The sequence below is a fragment of the Mauremys reevesii genome, linkage group 3 (genome assembly GCF_016161935.1).
Source record: "Mauremys reevesii isolate NIE-2019 linkage group 3, ASM1616193v1, whole genome shotgun sequence".
NCBI classification, from domain to species: Eukaryota; Metazoa; Chordata; order Testudines; family Geoemydidae; genus Mauremys; species Mauremys reevesii.
In genome coordinates, this window is record NC_052625.1 from 178,231,984 (window position 1) to 178,248,922 (window position 16,939).

Sequence of the window (16,939 nt, forward strand, 5' to 3'; positions counted from 1 at the left end):
GCTCCGGCTCCTACATGGAGGTGTCGCCAGGCGGCTCTGCATGCTGCCCTGTCTGCAGGCACCACCCCTGAAGCCTCCATTGGCTGTGGTTCCTGGCCAATGGGAACTCCGGGGACAGCACGCAGAGTCCCCTGGCTGCCCCTACACATAGGAGCCAGAGGGGGGGGATGTACTGCTGCTTCCAGGAGCTGTGCCGAGTGGAACAAGACCCTGACCCCACTCCTCAGCTGGAGTGCCAGAGTGGGGCAAGCCCCAGGCCCCACTTCCTGGCAGGAACTCAAGGGCTGGATTAAAACATCTGGTCAGCCAGATGTGGCCCTCAGACCATAGTTCACCCACCTCTGCATTAGACCCTTTCAGATTGCTTGTTTCCCAATCCTGTTATTAGCATACTCTATTTGCCAATCACCTTTAAACCCTCTTTGGTTCATACTTTGACAGATTTAGCAGTTGTGATTAGTCTATCAAAGCTGTTACACAACTAGTTTTAGTATTATGGTCTGGTGACCCACACAAGTTTTGGATTGAGCATGCCTGACTGACCCCTACGTGCAGTATTGGAGTGACCTTTTCTTAACCTCAGTCCACATCTGCCTACCAACATACTAGTGGTAGACCAAACTGCTTAAACGGCCAATTCCCTCTCCTTGGCTGTGTGCTAACATTCTACACACACCAAATTACCAAACTTTTATACTATAAACAATTAGCTCATCTATTCAATATGTATGCAACTGTTAACTTATGCATCTTAATGTTAAGAACTACTGTTGCCACCCTATTTATTTTTCTTTACCAATCTGTTAATTTGATTTCAGTTTTTCCCTTATTTTCAGTTAATGGTGGCAAAGCAATGTTTTCAGTGCTGTGCTTAAAAACAGATTAGAGCATCTCAATCTTTTGCGTCACAGCCTCCCAGTTTGACAGACAACTACTCTGAATATGGTTTTGCACCAACTTTACAGGAATTTCATCTAGACTATATTTCTCTAATTTGCTTATGAGAAAGTAATGCTTTTGACACAGCCCCACATGACAAATCAAGATGGCATGCAGACTTACTGTAACGTGAAATAAGTCCCCAGTGTAATCCACAGCAACATACAACCTCTGATATAGGAACAGCTTTCCAAGGGGAGTAGTGGGGGCAAAAGACATATCTGTTTTTAAGACTAAGCTTGATAAGTTTATGGAGGGGATGGTATGATGGGATAGCCTAATTTTGGCAATTAATTTGGCAACTGATCTTTGATTATCAGCAGGTAAGTATGCCCAGTGGTCTGTGATGGGATGGGATCTGAGTTACTAAAGAGAATTCTTTGCTGGGTGCTGGCTGGTGAGTCTTGCCTACATGCTCAGGGTTTAACTGATCGCCATATTTGGGGTCGGGAAGGAATTTTCCTCCAGGGCAGATTGGCAGAGGCCCTGGAGGTTTTTCGCCTTCCTCTGCAGCAGGGCATGGGTCACTTGCTGGAGGTCTTCAACCCACAATTTGAGGACTTCAATAACTCATAGGTTAGGGGTTTGTTACAGGAGTGGGTGGGTGAGATTCTGTGGCATGCATTGTGCAGGAGGTCAGACTAGATGATCATAATGGTTCCTTCTGACCTTAAAGTCTATGAGTCTATATGCAGATAAGTCAAGTATCATAAGCATTTGCACATTCCCATTTGACTACTGCTGTTGTGTGTTCTCACCTATGCTATGTAAACAAAGATGCCCTCAATACTTTGACAGTTTCATAAACAGTATTTGAGGAAAGTGTCCAACTTTTATTTTGCAGTCCTGCAATATTTACATTCATGTACAAAACACTATTTGGTACAAACTTCATGTGCAGTATAAAATTAACTGTTCATGGTTTTATATGAATTGAAATGTAAAATCAGCGATACTCTGCAATGACTTCTTCAGGCAAGTCTTGGTTGGGCTGTGGGTTTCCAATTGTTACCAGGGTAAATATCAAAATAACTTCTGTCCTATTTACAAAGTTCTATTGTTCTCCTTTTGCACAGTGTTAATGATCCTTCTTCACGCAGTTAAAGGCTCACCCCATTCCATTCTGAAATGCTTGCTCAGTGCCTATAGTCACAAAGGGGAGCAGTACTTCCTTCCAGCATGAAGGGTTCTTATACTGTACCATGACACACAGCTGCAGAAATTCAAGACTTCTCTGATGTTAAAACTGAGTCAAAGGCTGTTGATAACACTTTGCAAATAGCTTGTGCTTGTTCCTGCGTTGTGTAACACCATAAAAATCAGTTAATCGTGCTCAAAAGCATAATGTATTGACAGTTATATTTTCACTAGCATTTACTTAAGTGCTCTGGCTATTACATGGGAGTTTTTGCTGAAATACATCATCTGTTAAACTTCAAGCAGAACATGATCTACATAATTTTTTCAGCGCTTATATAGACTGAAACAGGAGAGCTGTGTGTTAAATTCTATTGTTTGCAATTATGCCTGCAGACATCTGTTTTAAATTAACTTAGGTGTGAAAAAAAGACAATTTTTAGTCTTGTATTATCCATGTTTACAGGGTGTAACCAGCATCCTAAAGTTACTCCACTTGCTTCCTTATGCCTTTGCCAAACCATCTGAAGAGTTGGTAGCATGGAGACTAGAAAGCATATGCTACCATGATGCTCTGGCACTCTCTCATCTGCTGCTTTCCTTAATATACCACAGGAGGCGATCAGCTCCTCCAATGGTAATGAATGCACTGCACTGAATGCATAGTGCCACTGATACGATAGCCCTGCTGGAGGAACAGAGCAAACATGAAGAGGGAAAGAGGCTGTTGTATTTGCATGTACAAAGTGGAGCGCTCTCTAACCACTATCTTTACCGGTGGTCAGGCGTAGTAGCACAGCAGATTGGGCATCATCTGCTACAATATAATTGCTTCCCTGATTTAAATAGGTTTTTGCCTAGAAGTTTCTCATGTTATAGTCAACGTTTTACCAGTTGAAGACAACTGGGCACAACTCCCTTTGTTGCCGGTACATCCTTTTTTACTTATTTTTTAGGAAGTACAACTATTAGCCATCAGGATGGGAGAATAGCATATTCCAAGGGATACTACCTAAAGAACTAAGGAAAAGGCTGGTCATATGATACCTTTGTAATTTTAGAGCAGTAAAGGTAGTGATTCTCAAACAAAGTTAATCCAGTACATCTTATGATTTCCCCCCCTTAAATGTGGAGCCATTTATTCTCTGTGAAACCAGTTAACCCTTCAGCTGCGAGAAGGCTGTGATTATGCAAGAGGTGCTACAGGTGGGCTGTCCCATACAACAGTGCAGAATGTTACCACTGGGTTTCTGTGCTGTTAAAAATACCATGTTCTAAGCATGAAGCTTGAAAGTAATGAAGTTAGACACCAGAATATATTGGTACCTAAATTAAGAACCATAAACATGAATTCTTACCAGACTATTACACTGATACACCCAGAGACTGTATTCTTCATAACTTGCATCTGTCGTCTTCAAAGCCAATAAACTCTTTCCTGCTCCCAGACCATCATCGTAGCAGACCATCCGCACAATTAAATACAGAGCATGTCTATGTAAAACGTCCTACAACCATATGGCAAATTAAAGTTATTCTAAAATGGTGCACAGACACTGAAATTTTCTGCATACTTTCACTACTACGCAAGTTGCCTCTCACAAAATCCTTAGTAGTCTTTAGAACGGAATGCTCACTCTCTCACTCTGTGCACTTCTTTACAGAAGACAAACCCTCCCATTGTCCCTGGTAACATTTCCTTAGATTACCCCCATAGCATTTTGAATCTTCAAAGAGGGCAATAGGTAAAGATTAAAAACAACAAATAACCAAAGTAGTAGCAGTTTAGCACTGGACCAAGATACAATGCACAAATTTGACGGGGGGCAGGGGAAGAAATATCTTGTATCCCTCTGCTGTTTGTTGTTTTAGTTAGAGTGGAAGCTGTTCAGGACAGGGAAAATGTCCCCATCTATCCCATTCTTACATATCTAAGAACATTTTTGGTTGCTATAAATGATGATGAAGCTTTAGACTCAGACTATTAAACTAGAATAGTTTTTAGATGCATACTTGAAACAAATGGCATAAAAGCCGCAGAAATAAAACAGCCTACAGTCTGCAGATTTGAAGATATCTTGGAGGAAGACAAGAGACATGTCTAGGGGGTCAGAACTACAAAAGGTATAGAGTACCTAGGTTTTATACTACAGGATATTGATGAACTCAGCAATGAACTTATAAACAGAGCAGGAAAGGCATGGACTAAACAGAGAGAAGTGAGCAGAGTGATCTGCAACAGGAGAATGCCTATCAAATTGAAAAGTAAAAGCTACAAGATGGTAATTAGGCCTGTGCTTTTGTATGGCTCTGAATGCTGGGCACTGAGGAAGAAACAGGAGCAGATCTTATATACAATGGAAATGTAAATATGAAGATGAAGGCTTGGAGTTGCCAGGGTGGATCATGTTTGGACAGAACAAATTAGGGGAAGTATAAAGATGGTACCAATGACAGAAAATCTGAGGGAATCCAGGTTTACATGGCTTGGGCATGTGAAATGAAGATGGGAAGAATATATAGGAAACAGGGTGTTACCCTCCCATTCAGAGTTTAAGAGAAGGGTTGGAAGACCCAAAACTAGATAGATGGATGTCATAAAAAGGAGGGGGTTAGCTGTGGCATTTCTGAGGAACTGCTTCAAGAGAGACTAGAATGGAGCAGAAGGACTCACAGAGCTGACCTCGTACAGATGGGACTAAGGCTAGAACAAGAGGAGGGGAGAGAGCAAGCATAAGGAACACCAGGATAATGAAGAGTCAGTGTTAGCTTGAAGCCTGGAGTGGACATGTGCTCTTGTTTAGGGCCGAAAGATGGGATTTATGAGGGTGGAAGACCATCCCCCCCTTCCATACCCACCTTATCCAGTGAAGACTAAGACAGACCCTAGTGGGGGGGAAAGGCGGGAGGGGGAAGGAATCAAATTTATAATCCAGAAAATATTGAATCTGCTGGATCAGCCTTGGTTAGAGACTTTTACCAGAGGGTGGCAAGAGAACCACCAGCAGGATAAAAATTACTAAACCCAGGGAGGGTGAAAGACTTTTGTTTTTTTTGTTTGGGATTCTCACTTGCCCCTGAAGGAGAAGACTCTTGCTTTGGCTAGAGGGCCAAGAACCCCAAGTCACCCATGCACGAGGAGGAGAGTACAGACTACATTCTGAAGAGAAGATCTGAGGCAGTTTTGCTAGAAAGGCAAGAACCTCCTGTCCCTCTGTTTCAGGTTAAAAACAAAAACTGGAGTCTTACTCAGATCAGAATATCAGAAGTTTTGAAATGGAAAATAATTACTGGGTCATCCAGTGTCCTTTAACTGCAAACTCATCAGGGCACTGATAAATGCCTATTCCAGAGTTGCCCACCATCCAACTTCCACCACATAAAGCCCTTTAAGAAGAGACACACTTACATACTGATCAGATGTTGAGACTTTAATACCGTACTTAGAAACTCCCATAATGAACTCTTCTTCAGCTGGAACAAAAGGTAACTTTCCGTCTTGCTTAAGAGGGAAACAAAAAAAGTGTTAAGTGTACAGAGAAGAGCATAAATAATGAAGATATTCATTACAAAACCTGCATTTTCTCTGTTCTAATTTTATCTCAAACTACTGGAATATTACCATTAATGGGGCTGTTCCTCACAAAGCAGTTTTCTTCTTTAAACACTCCTTGATACGATGGGGAACACTGCGTTTCTTTTCGTTATTCAGGATTGGGAAGGGAACTTTTTATGGAGAATGAGGTTTCTTACAGTCTCTTCCTTTGTGTGTGTTCTATGGCCCAGCTACACTAGCAGTGTACTGTTTCAGGGACAAAGAGTGCAGGCAGAGGAATGTTGATAGTTGCTACATCTTGGTGCACTGATGCTGCTATTGGCAATGCTTGTGCAACGTTAGGAACACTTTTGTATATGGCTATGAGTGCTACCAGCAGGTATGCTATACTTGCAATATCTAATTTCTATAATACAAACTGGCATTTAGGAATTCAAGTATTGAGCTTGCAAAGGAACCCTCGCCATTTTTTAATAAAAGCTTTTTTGTTTTTATTCCTTTTGACACTACAAAGATCAGCACAGCTCTGAGGTGAGCTAGATTCTAGCTTAACACAATGGAATTATAAATGGCCATGAGTGGTCAGGATCTCACTTTTATTCCTCAACTGAAAATTTCCTGTTTGTTGAGAAATGTTGGCATAATTAGTCTTCTTTCATGGATACTGCCACAAGGGCTAGACAGACTCTCTGGAACTGAAGCTTTCTGCCACCAGCAAACCCCTGACGATATTTGTTCAATCATGCCTCGGGCTTCTGCGTCAACAACACTGCTTCCTGCAGTAGCAATTTGTTTTTCTGAAGTATACCCTTCAACTACTAACCAGGAGGTAGCTTTGCGGCAGTTGAGCTCTCAGCACGAAGGATACATGTTTTAATACAGTAAAGTATTTGTACAGTTTAAGGCACTTCAGAAATAAGACATCTATCTGATCATATGATAAATACACAGTAGGAAGAAACATTGGTTTAAAATGTTTTGATGTATTTGTATATATTTTGTCTCTCATTATAAAGACTTACCTGTGCCACATCTATGTAATTTATCAAGTCCAATGGTCCCTCCAGACTCTTGCTCTCATCAAGTTTCAATTTTTCAATGGCACCAACATATTTAACTCTAAATTCTGCACAGGTATCTGAATTACTGTTGCTTTGTCCTATAACAAAAGAACTGTAAAGTCAAATAACTGTTCTACTTAAGCAGTAACGTCTATTGTTCCTTTGGCGCTGGAAAGTCTCTTTGGTCTTTTTTAATCTATGAATTTTGACTAATCTTTTGCTCTCTTGGCTCAAACACTGGATCTCCCCACTGAAACAATTATGAAACAAGAAGGGTAGCAAAGACACCTAACACTCTTGTGTTGTTTAGTTCATAGTATACTAACCTCATCTTTCCTTAACTTTTGATGGGATGATTCTTTTTAGTGTGCTACCACAGAACGGTCTTTGGTACAGAGAAATATGATGACATCAGTCTATTGTAAAGTATGGTCTACTCTAACAGAAAAGTTGGGCAACTTAAACCCAAGATTTTTTTTTAAATGTACAAGAGCTAACCATAGCTTACAAAACAAGAATTTTTGTTTGGATTTATACATCCCCCAGCCATGTTGAGACCCGAGAGTGGAGCATTTAGCTGGAACACACAAGAACTATAAAGTGAAACCAATTACAGTGAAAGTCTCTGGCAGCAGGGAGTTGCAGAACCCTTTCCCTGCTGCCTTCTCTCTGCCAGAGCCTTTCACTGACAGATAGATATAGTCACACACTGCAGTGTGGACACAGCCAGCTTTTTACTGTGGCATATGTAGATGCAGACTCTGGGGAACACATTGGACACAGAATTACTATTTTGCCTTCAGAGAGGTGAATGTTCTTTTTGGTATTATAGCATCACATTATAGCACTAAGTATTTCCACTTTCTTCATGATATGCATAATCACTGAATCACAATGAGAAGCCAGTTCTCTGGGCTGAGGGCTTTATTCAAAGCCCAGGAAGTCTATGAAAATGCTCTTAGATCTCATAGGATCTAAGCCTGAAACTTCTTTCCTCTCAACAACGCATCCATGTAGCATACACCCCTGTGACCAAGTGCTAGGCCAGAAAGGCTGAGTCAGCACTTTGGTCACAGCAGCTCCAATCAAGCGAGGCCAAATGGAGTTGACTGAACAGAGCTGTGTCTAATTTGTGTTGGGGGGCAGGGCAGAAAGGATAATTAAGCCATTAGCCAGAGCCCACAAATAGACACAGGACTAGGGTGACCAGACCGCACGCGTGAATAATCGGGACGGAGTGGGAGATAATAGGCACCTTTACAAGACAAAGCCCCAAATATCAGGACTGTCCCTATAAAATCGGGACATCTGGTCACCCTACACAGGACGGAAATGGAAAGGGGGAAGCAGGCAGTAAGGGGAGAGAGAGATTGCTTTCCTCTGCTTGTTATAGGAGCTGTATATGTTAGGAAGCTGGTGAGACTCCATTTGTAAACTGCACAAGGTGTTGGACCAGCACAAGGGTCTCTGAATAGTTTGTGGACCAGAACAGAGGCAGGAACCACGAGGCTCTGCTACAATACCCTGTTGTTTCAAACCGATCCCTACCGTTGCACCTGTTTCCTTCCCCTCCTTTGCCTTCCACAGTCCTGCTACACCTCCCTCTGAACTTCTGTATACCTTCTTGGCATTTCTAGTCCCAAAGATCACTTTCTACTCTAGACTGCAGCAGCTCATGTGCTAGTAAGTGGGCCATCTAATAGGTTTGCCCTCAACTGACTATATGTATGTGTGTAAAGCATCATTCACACAGTGTGAACTTACATTTTCTCACCTCTTCCTTTCTCCCAACTCTTACACGCAATCCCACATTTTATAAAATTAATCCATCTTCAAGCAAGTCTGTCTCAGCACTGGTTACATACCTGAACTTTTAGTGGAGTCTGTATCTAGACTAGCCACAGTACTAGATCTGGAAAGTCCACCAAGACTGGAGTCAACAGACTAGTTATAGGGGAAAAAAAATATATAAAAATGCCAGTTAATTACTGAAAATGTTAATTTATCTTCAGATTTTCTGCCCCTACATACTACATTATAATCTTCTAACTTCTATGGTCTGGCGCTATTTAAAAGAAATTAGATCAAGTGAAACATGATCAAAAAAGTCATACTTCTCGAAAGGATTAGTATAATAAAACTTGAAAGAGTATCAGTCTGACTTATTTACACCAATGTAAACTGTACAAGGGTCTCTCAAAAGCTTTCAAACGTTTTTGAAACAGGGAGAGGAGAGATGGAAGAAAGCAGAGAAAATGAACTTTAAAAAGTTACGTCCACTGAATAGCTTAACCTTTAGGAAACTGACAAGTGCATGTTTCTCACTAACATGACCTTTTTGCAATGAGATTTACATTAAAAAATGCCAACCACGTCAGAAACCCTACAAGATTTAAGTCATCATTCACCAGCTATCGGAGGACTTATGCTTTAAGATAGGAAAGAAATATTGTATAAAATAAAGAGAAGTTTTTTTTTATTTGGCTAGCTTGTTCTAAAGAATCAAGCTCATTCTCACTTTTAACGGCTAGCTTAGAGGTTCTGGCCTTATAATTTATGACTCTTTCAAGAAGGAACCACTGCGATCATCTAAAATGACCACCTGTGTAACACAGACTATGGAAATTCTCTCAAATAATTCCTGTTTGAACTAGAGTGTTTCCTTTACAAAAATATCCAATCTTGATTTTAAAACTTCCAGTGTTTGAAAATCTACAATCCTGGTAAATTTATTCCAATAGCTAATTACCCTCACTATTAAGAATTTGTACATTTTTCCCAGTCTGGCTTTGTCTAGCTTCAACTTCCAGCCACTGGAACTTGTTATATCTTGGTCAACTAGATTGAAGACCCAATTATCAAATTTTTGTTCACAAAAACAAAATGTACAAACAGTGATCAGATCAGCCCTTAACTTTCTCTCTTTAAGATAAACAGACTGAGCTCCTTGAGTCTTTCACTATGACATGTTTTCCAATCCTTAGTCATTCTCATGGCTCTCCTCTGAACCTAAGTAACTAATACTTGTACAAAAAAAATATCCTTACTGCTTTTTGTAATGTTCAACTCCTTTCTCGTGTTCTCATGGTCAAAGTAGTCTCTAACTAGACTCCTAACTCAACATCAATGGGATTTACGCTTGTATGATGGAAGGACAGCATGCTACTTACAACCGAAAACTAATTCTGATATTGTGTGATTTCACAGACAAAAAAAAAGCAAACAAGATGTTTATTTCTGCAAACATGATCATATAAAGACTCTAATAAACCAGCCACAGCAAGGCAGTCAGCTATCAACATTTGCTACTTATTAAGCATCAGTGTGCTTGATGCTGTACATGACAAATAAAGACCCAGTCCAAACTCTGAGGGATTTACAACCTAAAATCCCCTTAATTCATCATTTGACTTGGAATGTTAATTTATTGGTCAAAAAAGATCAAATATTCCATAAAAGAAATTCAGATGGACTCTGACAATCGAAAAGACTTTTCTTCTTTAGAATGAAAATCTCCCTAAGACTTTGATAATTTAATCTATTGCCCAAATTTACAATTATTATTAAAAGGGCAACATAAGTTCAACATGTATAAATACTGTATCAGTCAGCTGACTGACCTGTCATCTCTAATTAAAACACTGATTTGTCTTTATGCAGCTGCATTCTAGTTCTGAAACAGTAATGCTTCTACATTGGCGTCTCTCTCCTTTTAAAGAATAGGAGGAATTAATTTCAGTTAGGGAGTATAAACGTCCCTCTTGAAAGTCAGAAAAAAAAGGGGGGGGGGAAGAGGGTGAGTTCTTTAGGAATAACATACCTTAACCTGTACCTGATAACACTTTAATTCCAGTAAGGGTTTCTGATTAGAGCTGGTCAGAGAAATGTAACATTTTTGTCAATTTGCCAATTTATTTAAATTAAAACATTTCACGGAGATGGTTTGATTTTTGACTCCATCCCATCAGAAACAATCCTGTACACCTGGCTACCTGTCAAGGAGACTGGAAGCGCTAGGAGTGCCAGTTCCCAAGCTCTCTGCAAACTTAGTTCATAGCAAATGAAACTGTCCCACAAACATACTATACTCCCAATTCAGCTTACCTTGCTTTTAGTACTGATTTCACTGCTTTGGGAGCTGCTGCTGCTGTGTCGTTTTTTCCCTTTTCTGAACATTTTTTCACCATAATTGGATCAAAGAAAATGCTAAAGGAAGGAGAATTAAAAATAAAACCTGTCACATTACACCATTAAGAGGAGGAGTCCCTGCCAGAAAACATGGTGGGCTTTGTGTGCAAAGTGGAGAATGGTGGGGGACCACTAGACTAATGATTCTGAGGATGGGACTGGGAGCATGAATCTATTTCTTATGACTGTGCCACTTGTGTATGGCTTCGGGCAAATCACTTAACCTCTCTTCCTGAATTTCCCTATCTATAAGAAAAGGAAGGATTTTAACTTTCCTACTTTACACACATTAGAAAATTGATTCTTACAACAGCCTTGTGAGGTAACTAATTAACAGAACATGTAAAGTAGCATAGTTAAAATCCTTTCTATTCTTATAGATATGGAAATTCAGGAAGAGAGGTTAAGTGATTTGCCCGAAGCCGTACAGCAGCATAAAATCAGAGGCAGTCTTCATTATTAGAGTCTCATATTCAACCTCTTAAGCTTCTCCTGAGGCTTGAGAACCAAAGGACTTACTTTATAAAGAGACATGAGGCTGACTGAGAACTTATGAAGCAGAACTGTTGTCCATCTTTGACCTAACACCAACTACATCTCTTCATCTGGGAGGCAGGGAAAGTTAACTGTACTGTAAAGGGTTGTTAAACCTTGTTTCTTTGGACAGAATTAGGGAAAAGCACTCTCTGAACCTATTATAGGCCCCAAAGAAGGAGCATCACATTACGTGAACCAGAAACATGGCCTACTTCACATGCTATATAATTAGGCTTTACTGTAGTAAGTTAAGGGAACTTGCAAGCAATAACAGGCAGATGAGGAGGACTAGACATCTCCAAAGTCATCAAGAGTAGAGGAGAGAGAGAGATCAAAATCAGTTTGCCAATAAAATCAGCATCAGGGAAGATAAAGTTTAGGTGCAAGTTTCATTAAGTAAGCTTAGGCAACCCCATTTGATTTCCCAATGGTCCTCTAAACAAACAGCCCAGTATATTTGATCTTGAGCCTGTACCGCACTTTGTTTGTGAGCAACAAAATTAAAAAAGGTGAAAACTTGGATGCAGTCCTACTAATGTGAGCACATGAGTGTCGTCATTTATATAGCATGTGAAGGGCACAGGGCACTTTACCACAAGTAAAAATGACAGGTCCATGCCCTTTAGTGATTGTAACTAACTGAATCACTAGGCTCGAACTGTAAGTTTAGAATGATTGTCTGTGACCCGGGAAGCTCTTAGTGGCAACTGGCAAAGGACAAAGAAGGGATGCAGAGGGGTTACAAGGAACTCCTGGGTCTGGCTTACATATTCTAGTTCACCAAGGAGCATCACATGAAGTCTCACATACAAGGTGGTGTCACAACAGTCATCTATATTGTAAAAATCATGTGTGGATGCTACATAAGGAGTTCTGTATACACACTGAAAATTACAAGATAGCTAGGGACTGACCACCAGCAACGGTGAAAAATGGGTTTTCTGTCAGGCTACATCTACCCCCAAGCCCTATAGTGCAGGGGTGGCCAAACTGTGGCTTGCCAGCGACATGCAGGTCTTTTACAGTTAAAGTGTGGCTCATGGAGACCCCCCGCCCCCTGTTCTCCACCTACCAGATTGAAGGTGGAGAGATGGGAACCTCTGCCTTGCGGAGAGGTGGGGCGGTAGGGATTCAGCCCAGCAGGGAGGAGGATCTTGGGGCTTCAGCAGGAGTGGGGCTGAAACCCTCAGCCCCAGCAGATGCCTCCCACGGGGCTGAAGCCCCAAGTCTCGAACTTCTGAAGATTGTCATCTGCGATTTGGAGGGTAAGTTTGGCCACCCCTGCTATAAATGCACATCTTGTAGCACTTCATGGCCTGCCTACAGTTAAAAGGCTACATCTGCGCTGCTTAGCACTTCAGTGACTGAAGGGATTCTCCCACAGGTGTAGGTGGTCCCCCTCCCCAAGAGGCTGTACCTAGATTGATGGATGAACTCTTCCATTGACCTAGTGCTGTCTCCATGGGGACTTAATGACAGTTTAACTATGCCACTCAGGGGTGTGGATTTTTCACACTCCTGAGAGCCATCATTATGCCAATGTAATTTTTCAGTGTAGACCAGGCCTCAGTGTAGCCACTCGCTACAGACCAGAGGTAGTAGCTAAATCAAGAGACGAATTTTTCCGTAAATCTAGCGCTGTCTACACCAGGTGTTAGGTTGGCTTAACTACATCGCTAAAAGATGTGCATTTTTCACACCCCTGAGCAAGGTTAACTTTTTAGTGTAAATCTGGCCTTAGATAAAAAATGTTTATCTAGCTGGCTGCTTATATATAAATTTACTATTGTATAACTGACAATAGATCTCTTCTCACCAGTTTGAACTGAATGCTAATGAGGACTGTAAAAACTTTTCTATCGTTGAAGTATCAGGTAGAAGCAAAGAGGAGGTAAGAACCCTATCTTGAGGTGCATATTGAAGGTTTGCTCTAATATATTTGGGGGACAAAGAAGACACCCTGTCATCCTTCACTTAGGAAGTAAATGGACAGTGAATTTTACTTCATGAAAGAGGGGTCTCAATGAGGCTTGATTGAAAACAGTGGAAAGAACTTTGTGTGAGATAAATTTCCTTAGACAGGAGGTTAACTTGTTAGGTTTTCTGGAGACTAAACTTAACTATGATTTTCTTTTACATGTAGCCACTTGTTTCCAATATTCTTATTCACTGTCACTGAATCTCTGATCTTTGATAATAGATATATTTATAGTGAAAACAAGAATAAGTTTAAGGGGCCTTACTTAGTGAACAACCATAGTGTTCAGAAAAGAGAAAGCTCTGCACCTCATGCACCATTTCAGTTCTTGGCACATCCAACCCAATTTGATAATATTTTAATAGCCACAGTGAAGGATATGAGTAGGCATAGAAAGACTAGATTTTTATTGGTAAATGTTGATAAATGTCAGTTTCACCATGCCCACACACACAAATGGACAAAAACTATTTCCATCAATAACTGAAATTTACAAAGTAAAACAAATGCTACTTGATAACTTATTAGAGTTTGATTTAAGGATATTTAGGTTGTATATTTTGACATGTGATGCTGACAATTTATATCAATGGTTGTAAAGCTTTAACTTTCTGAATCTCAATGTCTACTGTCATTAATTACTGACTGACAACTCCATAGTCTGACACCCCCCCCATATTTTCCCCCCAAATTTGAAAATTTAAATAAAAATGGGGGACACCTTAAAACACAAATTTGTGCAAAATTTTAATTGATAAAAAAATCTTTAAAATGCTTACAATAAACATCAACACTACCCATCGAAATTATAAACAAACATACCAAATTTTGCCAAATCTGGATATGAGTGGCTGGAATTTGGCCCAAAGAGACAAAACCTCAGGCCCTGCTTATCAACAGCACAAACAGCACTTACCTGGTGCACCTGAGAGCCTATCAGGGGCTTCGGTCACTTCTATCTGTCTAGGTATTTACATGGTGCTCACCGTCAAGGTATCTGACTCCAGATTGGGTCCTTAAGAAACAAGAAAGATGGAGAACTCACACTCCAGGGCTGGGGTCCCCACACCCCCATCCTGCCACAGACCCCTCCACCCCAGACACGCCCCAACACTGGGATCCCCCGTCCTGCCATGGACCCCTCCACCCCAGACACGCCCCAACACTGGCCCAACCCCGCCCCCGTCCTGCCATGGACCCCTCCACCCCAGACACGCCCCAACACAGGGACCCCTCCACCCCAGGCACGTCCCAGCACAGGGATCCCCCCAGCCCCACCCCGCCATGGACCCCTCCAGCCCAGGCACCTCCCAACACTGAAGTCCCCATATCCCCATCCCGCCTCGGGACCCGGCGCCCCCGGAACGAGGATGGGGCCGCACCGGCAGGCAGGGCACGCGCGCCTCACCGCAGGGGCTGGGCTCGGGACTCGCCTTCCGCCCGGGACCCAGCACGGCTCCTCCACACTCGCTGCCCCGGGAACGCGCCTCTGCAGCCCCCGCCCGCGCGCAGGCGCCGTGACGGGGAGGGTAGGCGGCCCGGCTCCCCGGAAGCCGGGGGCGGAAGGTGTTTGCGGACGGACCGGAAGTCGAGGCCGGGTGCTGGCGAGGGATCCGCCGGGGCGCCGGTTGTTCGGCCTCTCTGCGCTCGCTCCTCCCTTTCCGGGATGTCGGCGAAGAGAAAAGCCGAGGCCATGATCCCGGCCGAGGAGAGCGACCAGCTGCTCATCCGGCCCCTGTGAGTGACAGCGGGCGGCGGAGCAGCAGGGCGCTGCTGAGGGACGGGGGGCAGCGGAGGGGAGTAGCAGGGGGCTGGGGCGCTGGCGGGGAGGGGGAGCTGCAGGAGGGAGCTGGGGCGCGGGTGGGGGCTGGGGCAGCGACAGGAGGGAGCTGGGGCGCTTGGGGGACAGCGGGAGGCTGGGGCACTGGAGTCTCTTCAAACATCACCTGCACTAACATGGTGTCGCAAACCTTAAGTTTGTGGCACAGCATTAATGTCGTGTTAATGTGTCTGCTCTGTCTGGAGTGACCCCCAGAAAATGGGGCAGACGGTAGACCCCCCCCCCCGCCCCCGTATGTTCTGTAATTAGTTTTCACCAAGCCAGTGACAAATGTGAACTCCTGGATCACTCTACCAGTCTTACTATAGCATCACAGACATTCCTCTTAAACTCTCCAGTCTATCTTGCTACCCAGACAAATGGGACTTAGTGATAAAATGGTTACTTACACCAAACATCACATCACGTTTAGGTTACTTCCAGTCCCAAGACACCAGTCATTTACTCCAGCTCAGTTAATTTCCTAGACCTTACACAAAGGACTAGTTTGGTAGCCCATTTTATAGTAAACTAACTAAAGGTTTATTAGATAAGAAAAGGAAATGAGAGTTATTGAGAGGTTAAAATAGGTAAAATATATTAACAGATGAGTCACAGTTTGTAATTCCAAATGGTGGCAGTGATGCAGTAAACTGCCAGTTTACAAAGTCTTTTCAGGGGTTCCCATATTGTCTCTGGGGATCTCTGCTTTGCATCTGGTATGCTTCCCTGTAAGAGTCCAAACAGTCCAGAGAAATGAGATCTTTCCTTGAATACATACTTAAAGCTTCTTCTCACAGAAAACAAGCTGACAGGGTCACTACCCCCAGGAGCTTTTCCTTTGATGACAAAAAGTAAGGAATGCATTTTGAGTCTTTGACCTCCAGTCATCACACACAATGGCCACTTGCTTTGAAATTAACACTTTTCTGATAAAATTCTTCATTTGCATTCCACAAGGCTTCTTTCTTGTTTGGTGGGTTATTTAGTTACAGAAGTATACGCAGTGTAAATGATTGCTACTACATTATAACAGGATATAGCTAAGTGAAAACAATGCAAATAACATTCCATTAGCTTTCATGAAGTTTAAACAACAGGTACATTCTTTAACAAAATCGCTCTGATCTATATTAATACACAAGTGAATTGGCTTGGGGCTCTGGCATGAGCTGACACCTGGTCTGTTAGTGTCAGTGTCTCCTTCATAACTTAGACTCCCAGGTATTTCACTCCACAGATCCACTGAAATGTAACCATCACTAAGGCCTCATGTTTGTCACGGAAGTCACAGATTCTGCAGATGTGTGCAGCAGCTCGGGCAGCCCCTGGGCATGTCACACTGACTGCTGCTGGGGCAGTCTTGGGTCCCCTTGTCCTCCCCACAGCAGGAGTTTGGATGGGGGCGTGTCTCAGGGCTGGGGATTGGGGTGTGGGGTGGTTCTTACCTGGGGGGAGCTCCTGGAAGGGGGATAGGAACCTCCCTCCCCCCAGCTCCTAGCACCATGTGCTGCCTTCGCCTGCAGGCACCACCCCCGCAGCTCCCATTGGCCACAGTTCCCAGCCAATGAGTGGCAGAACTGGAGCTTGGGGTAGAGTGGAGGCAGCATGTGGAGCTAGGAGCTGGGTAGAGAGCCTGCCCCAGCACCCCCTGGGCTGCGAGTCCCCCACCTTGAGCACCCGCGGTGCTTCCCTAGCTGTGCCCCCCTCCCTAGCACCCACGC

General features: G+C 42.9%; 2 protein-coding genes across 4 annotated transcripts in view; one reads left to right on the top strand and one right to left on the bottom strand.

Annotated features, from left to right (window-relative positions):
- Positions 1-1,751: 1,751 nt before the first annotated feature.
- Positions 1,752-14,948, bottom strand: ITGB1BP1 (integrin subunit beta 1 binding protein 1). 2 transcript variants are annotated; one of them, XM_039531027.1, is made up of 8 exons: positions 14,805-14,948; positions 14,313-14,411; positions 10,798-10,899; positions 8,559-8,637; positions 6,655-6,791; positions 5,486-5,578; positions 3,435-3,584; positions 1,752-2,234 (listed from the first exon to the last, which is right to left on the bottom strand). In XM_039531027.1, exons 3-8 carry the CDS (start codon positions 10,867-10,869, stop codon positions 2,163-2,165), a joined length of 603 nt encoding a protein of 200 aa, XP_039386961.1. In that variant the 5' UTR covers positions 10,870-10,899; positions 14,313-14,411; positions 14,805-14,948; the 3' UTR covers positions 1,752-2,162. The 2 variants fall into 2 exon arrangements, with proteins under 2 accessions (XP_039386961.1, XP_039386962.1); XM_039531028.1 differs by having other exon boundaries at positions 14,779-14,926.
- Positions 14,949-14,968: 20 nt separating this feature from the next.
- Positions 14,969-16,939, top strand: part of CPSF3 (cleavage and polyadenylation specific factor 3) — a 56,268-nt gene continuing 54,297 nt past the window's right edge. Inside the window, exon 1 of one of the 2 annotated variants that reach the window (XM_039531026.1) lies at positions 14,969-15,133. In XM_039531026.1, coding sequence (XP_039386960.1) covers positions 15,063-15,133 — 71 coding nt within the window. In that variant the 5' untranslated portion in view covers positions 14,969-15,062. The remainder of the gene's footprint in view (positions 15,134-16,939) is intronic. The other variant, XM_039531025.1, reaches the window with a different exon arrangement.

Excerpts from the sequence above, each read along its gene's own strand:
- ITGB1BP1 (XM_039531027.1), bottom strand. The coding sequence starts at position 10,869 with ATGTTCAGAAAAGGGAAAAAACGACACAGCAGCAGCAGCTCCCAAAGC. Across the intron at positions 8,638-10,797 it reads AAATCAGTACTAAAAGCAAG|TCTGTTGACTCCAGTCTTGG; the intron begins GTAAGCTGAATT and ends CCCTATAACTAG. Across the intron at positions 6,792-8,558 it reads AGACTCCACTAAAAGTTCAG|GACAAAGCAACAGTAATTCA; the intron begins GTATGTAACCAG and ends CTTTTGTTATAG.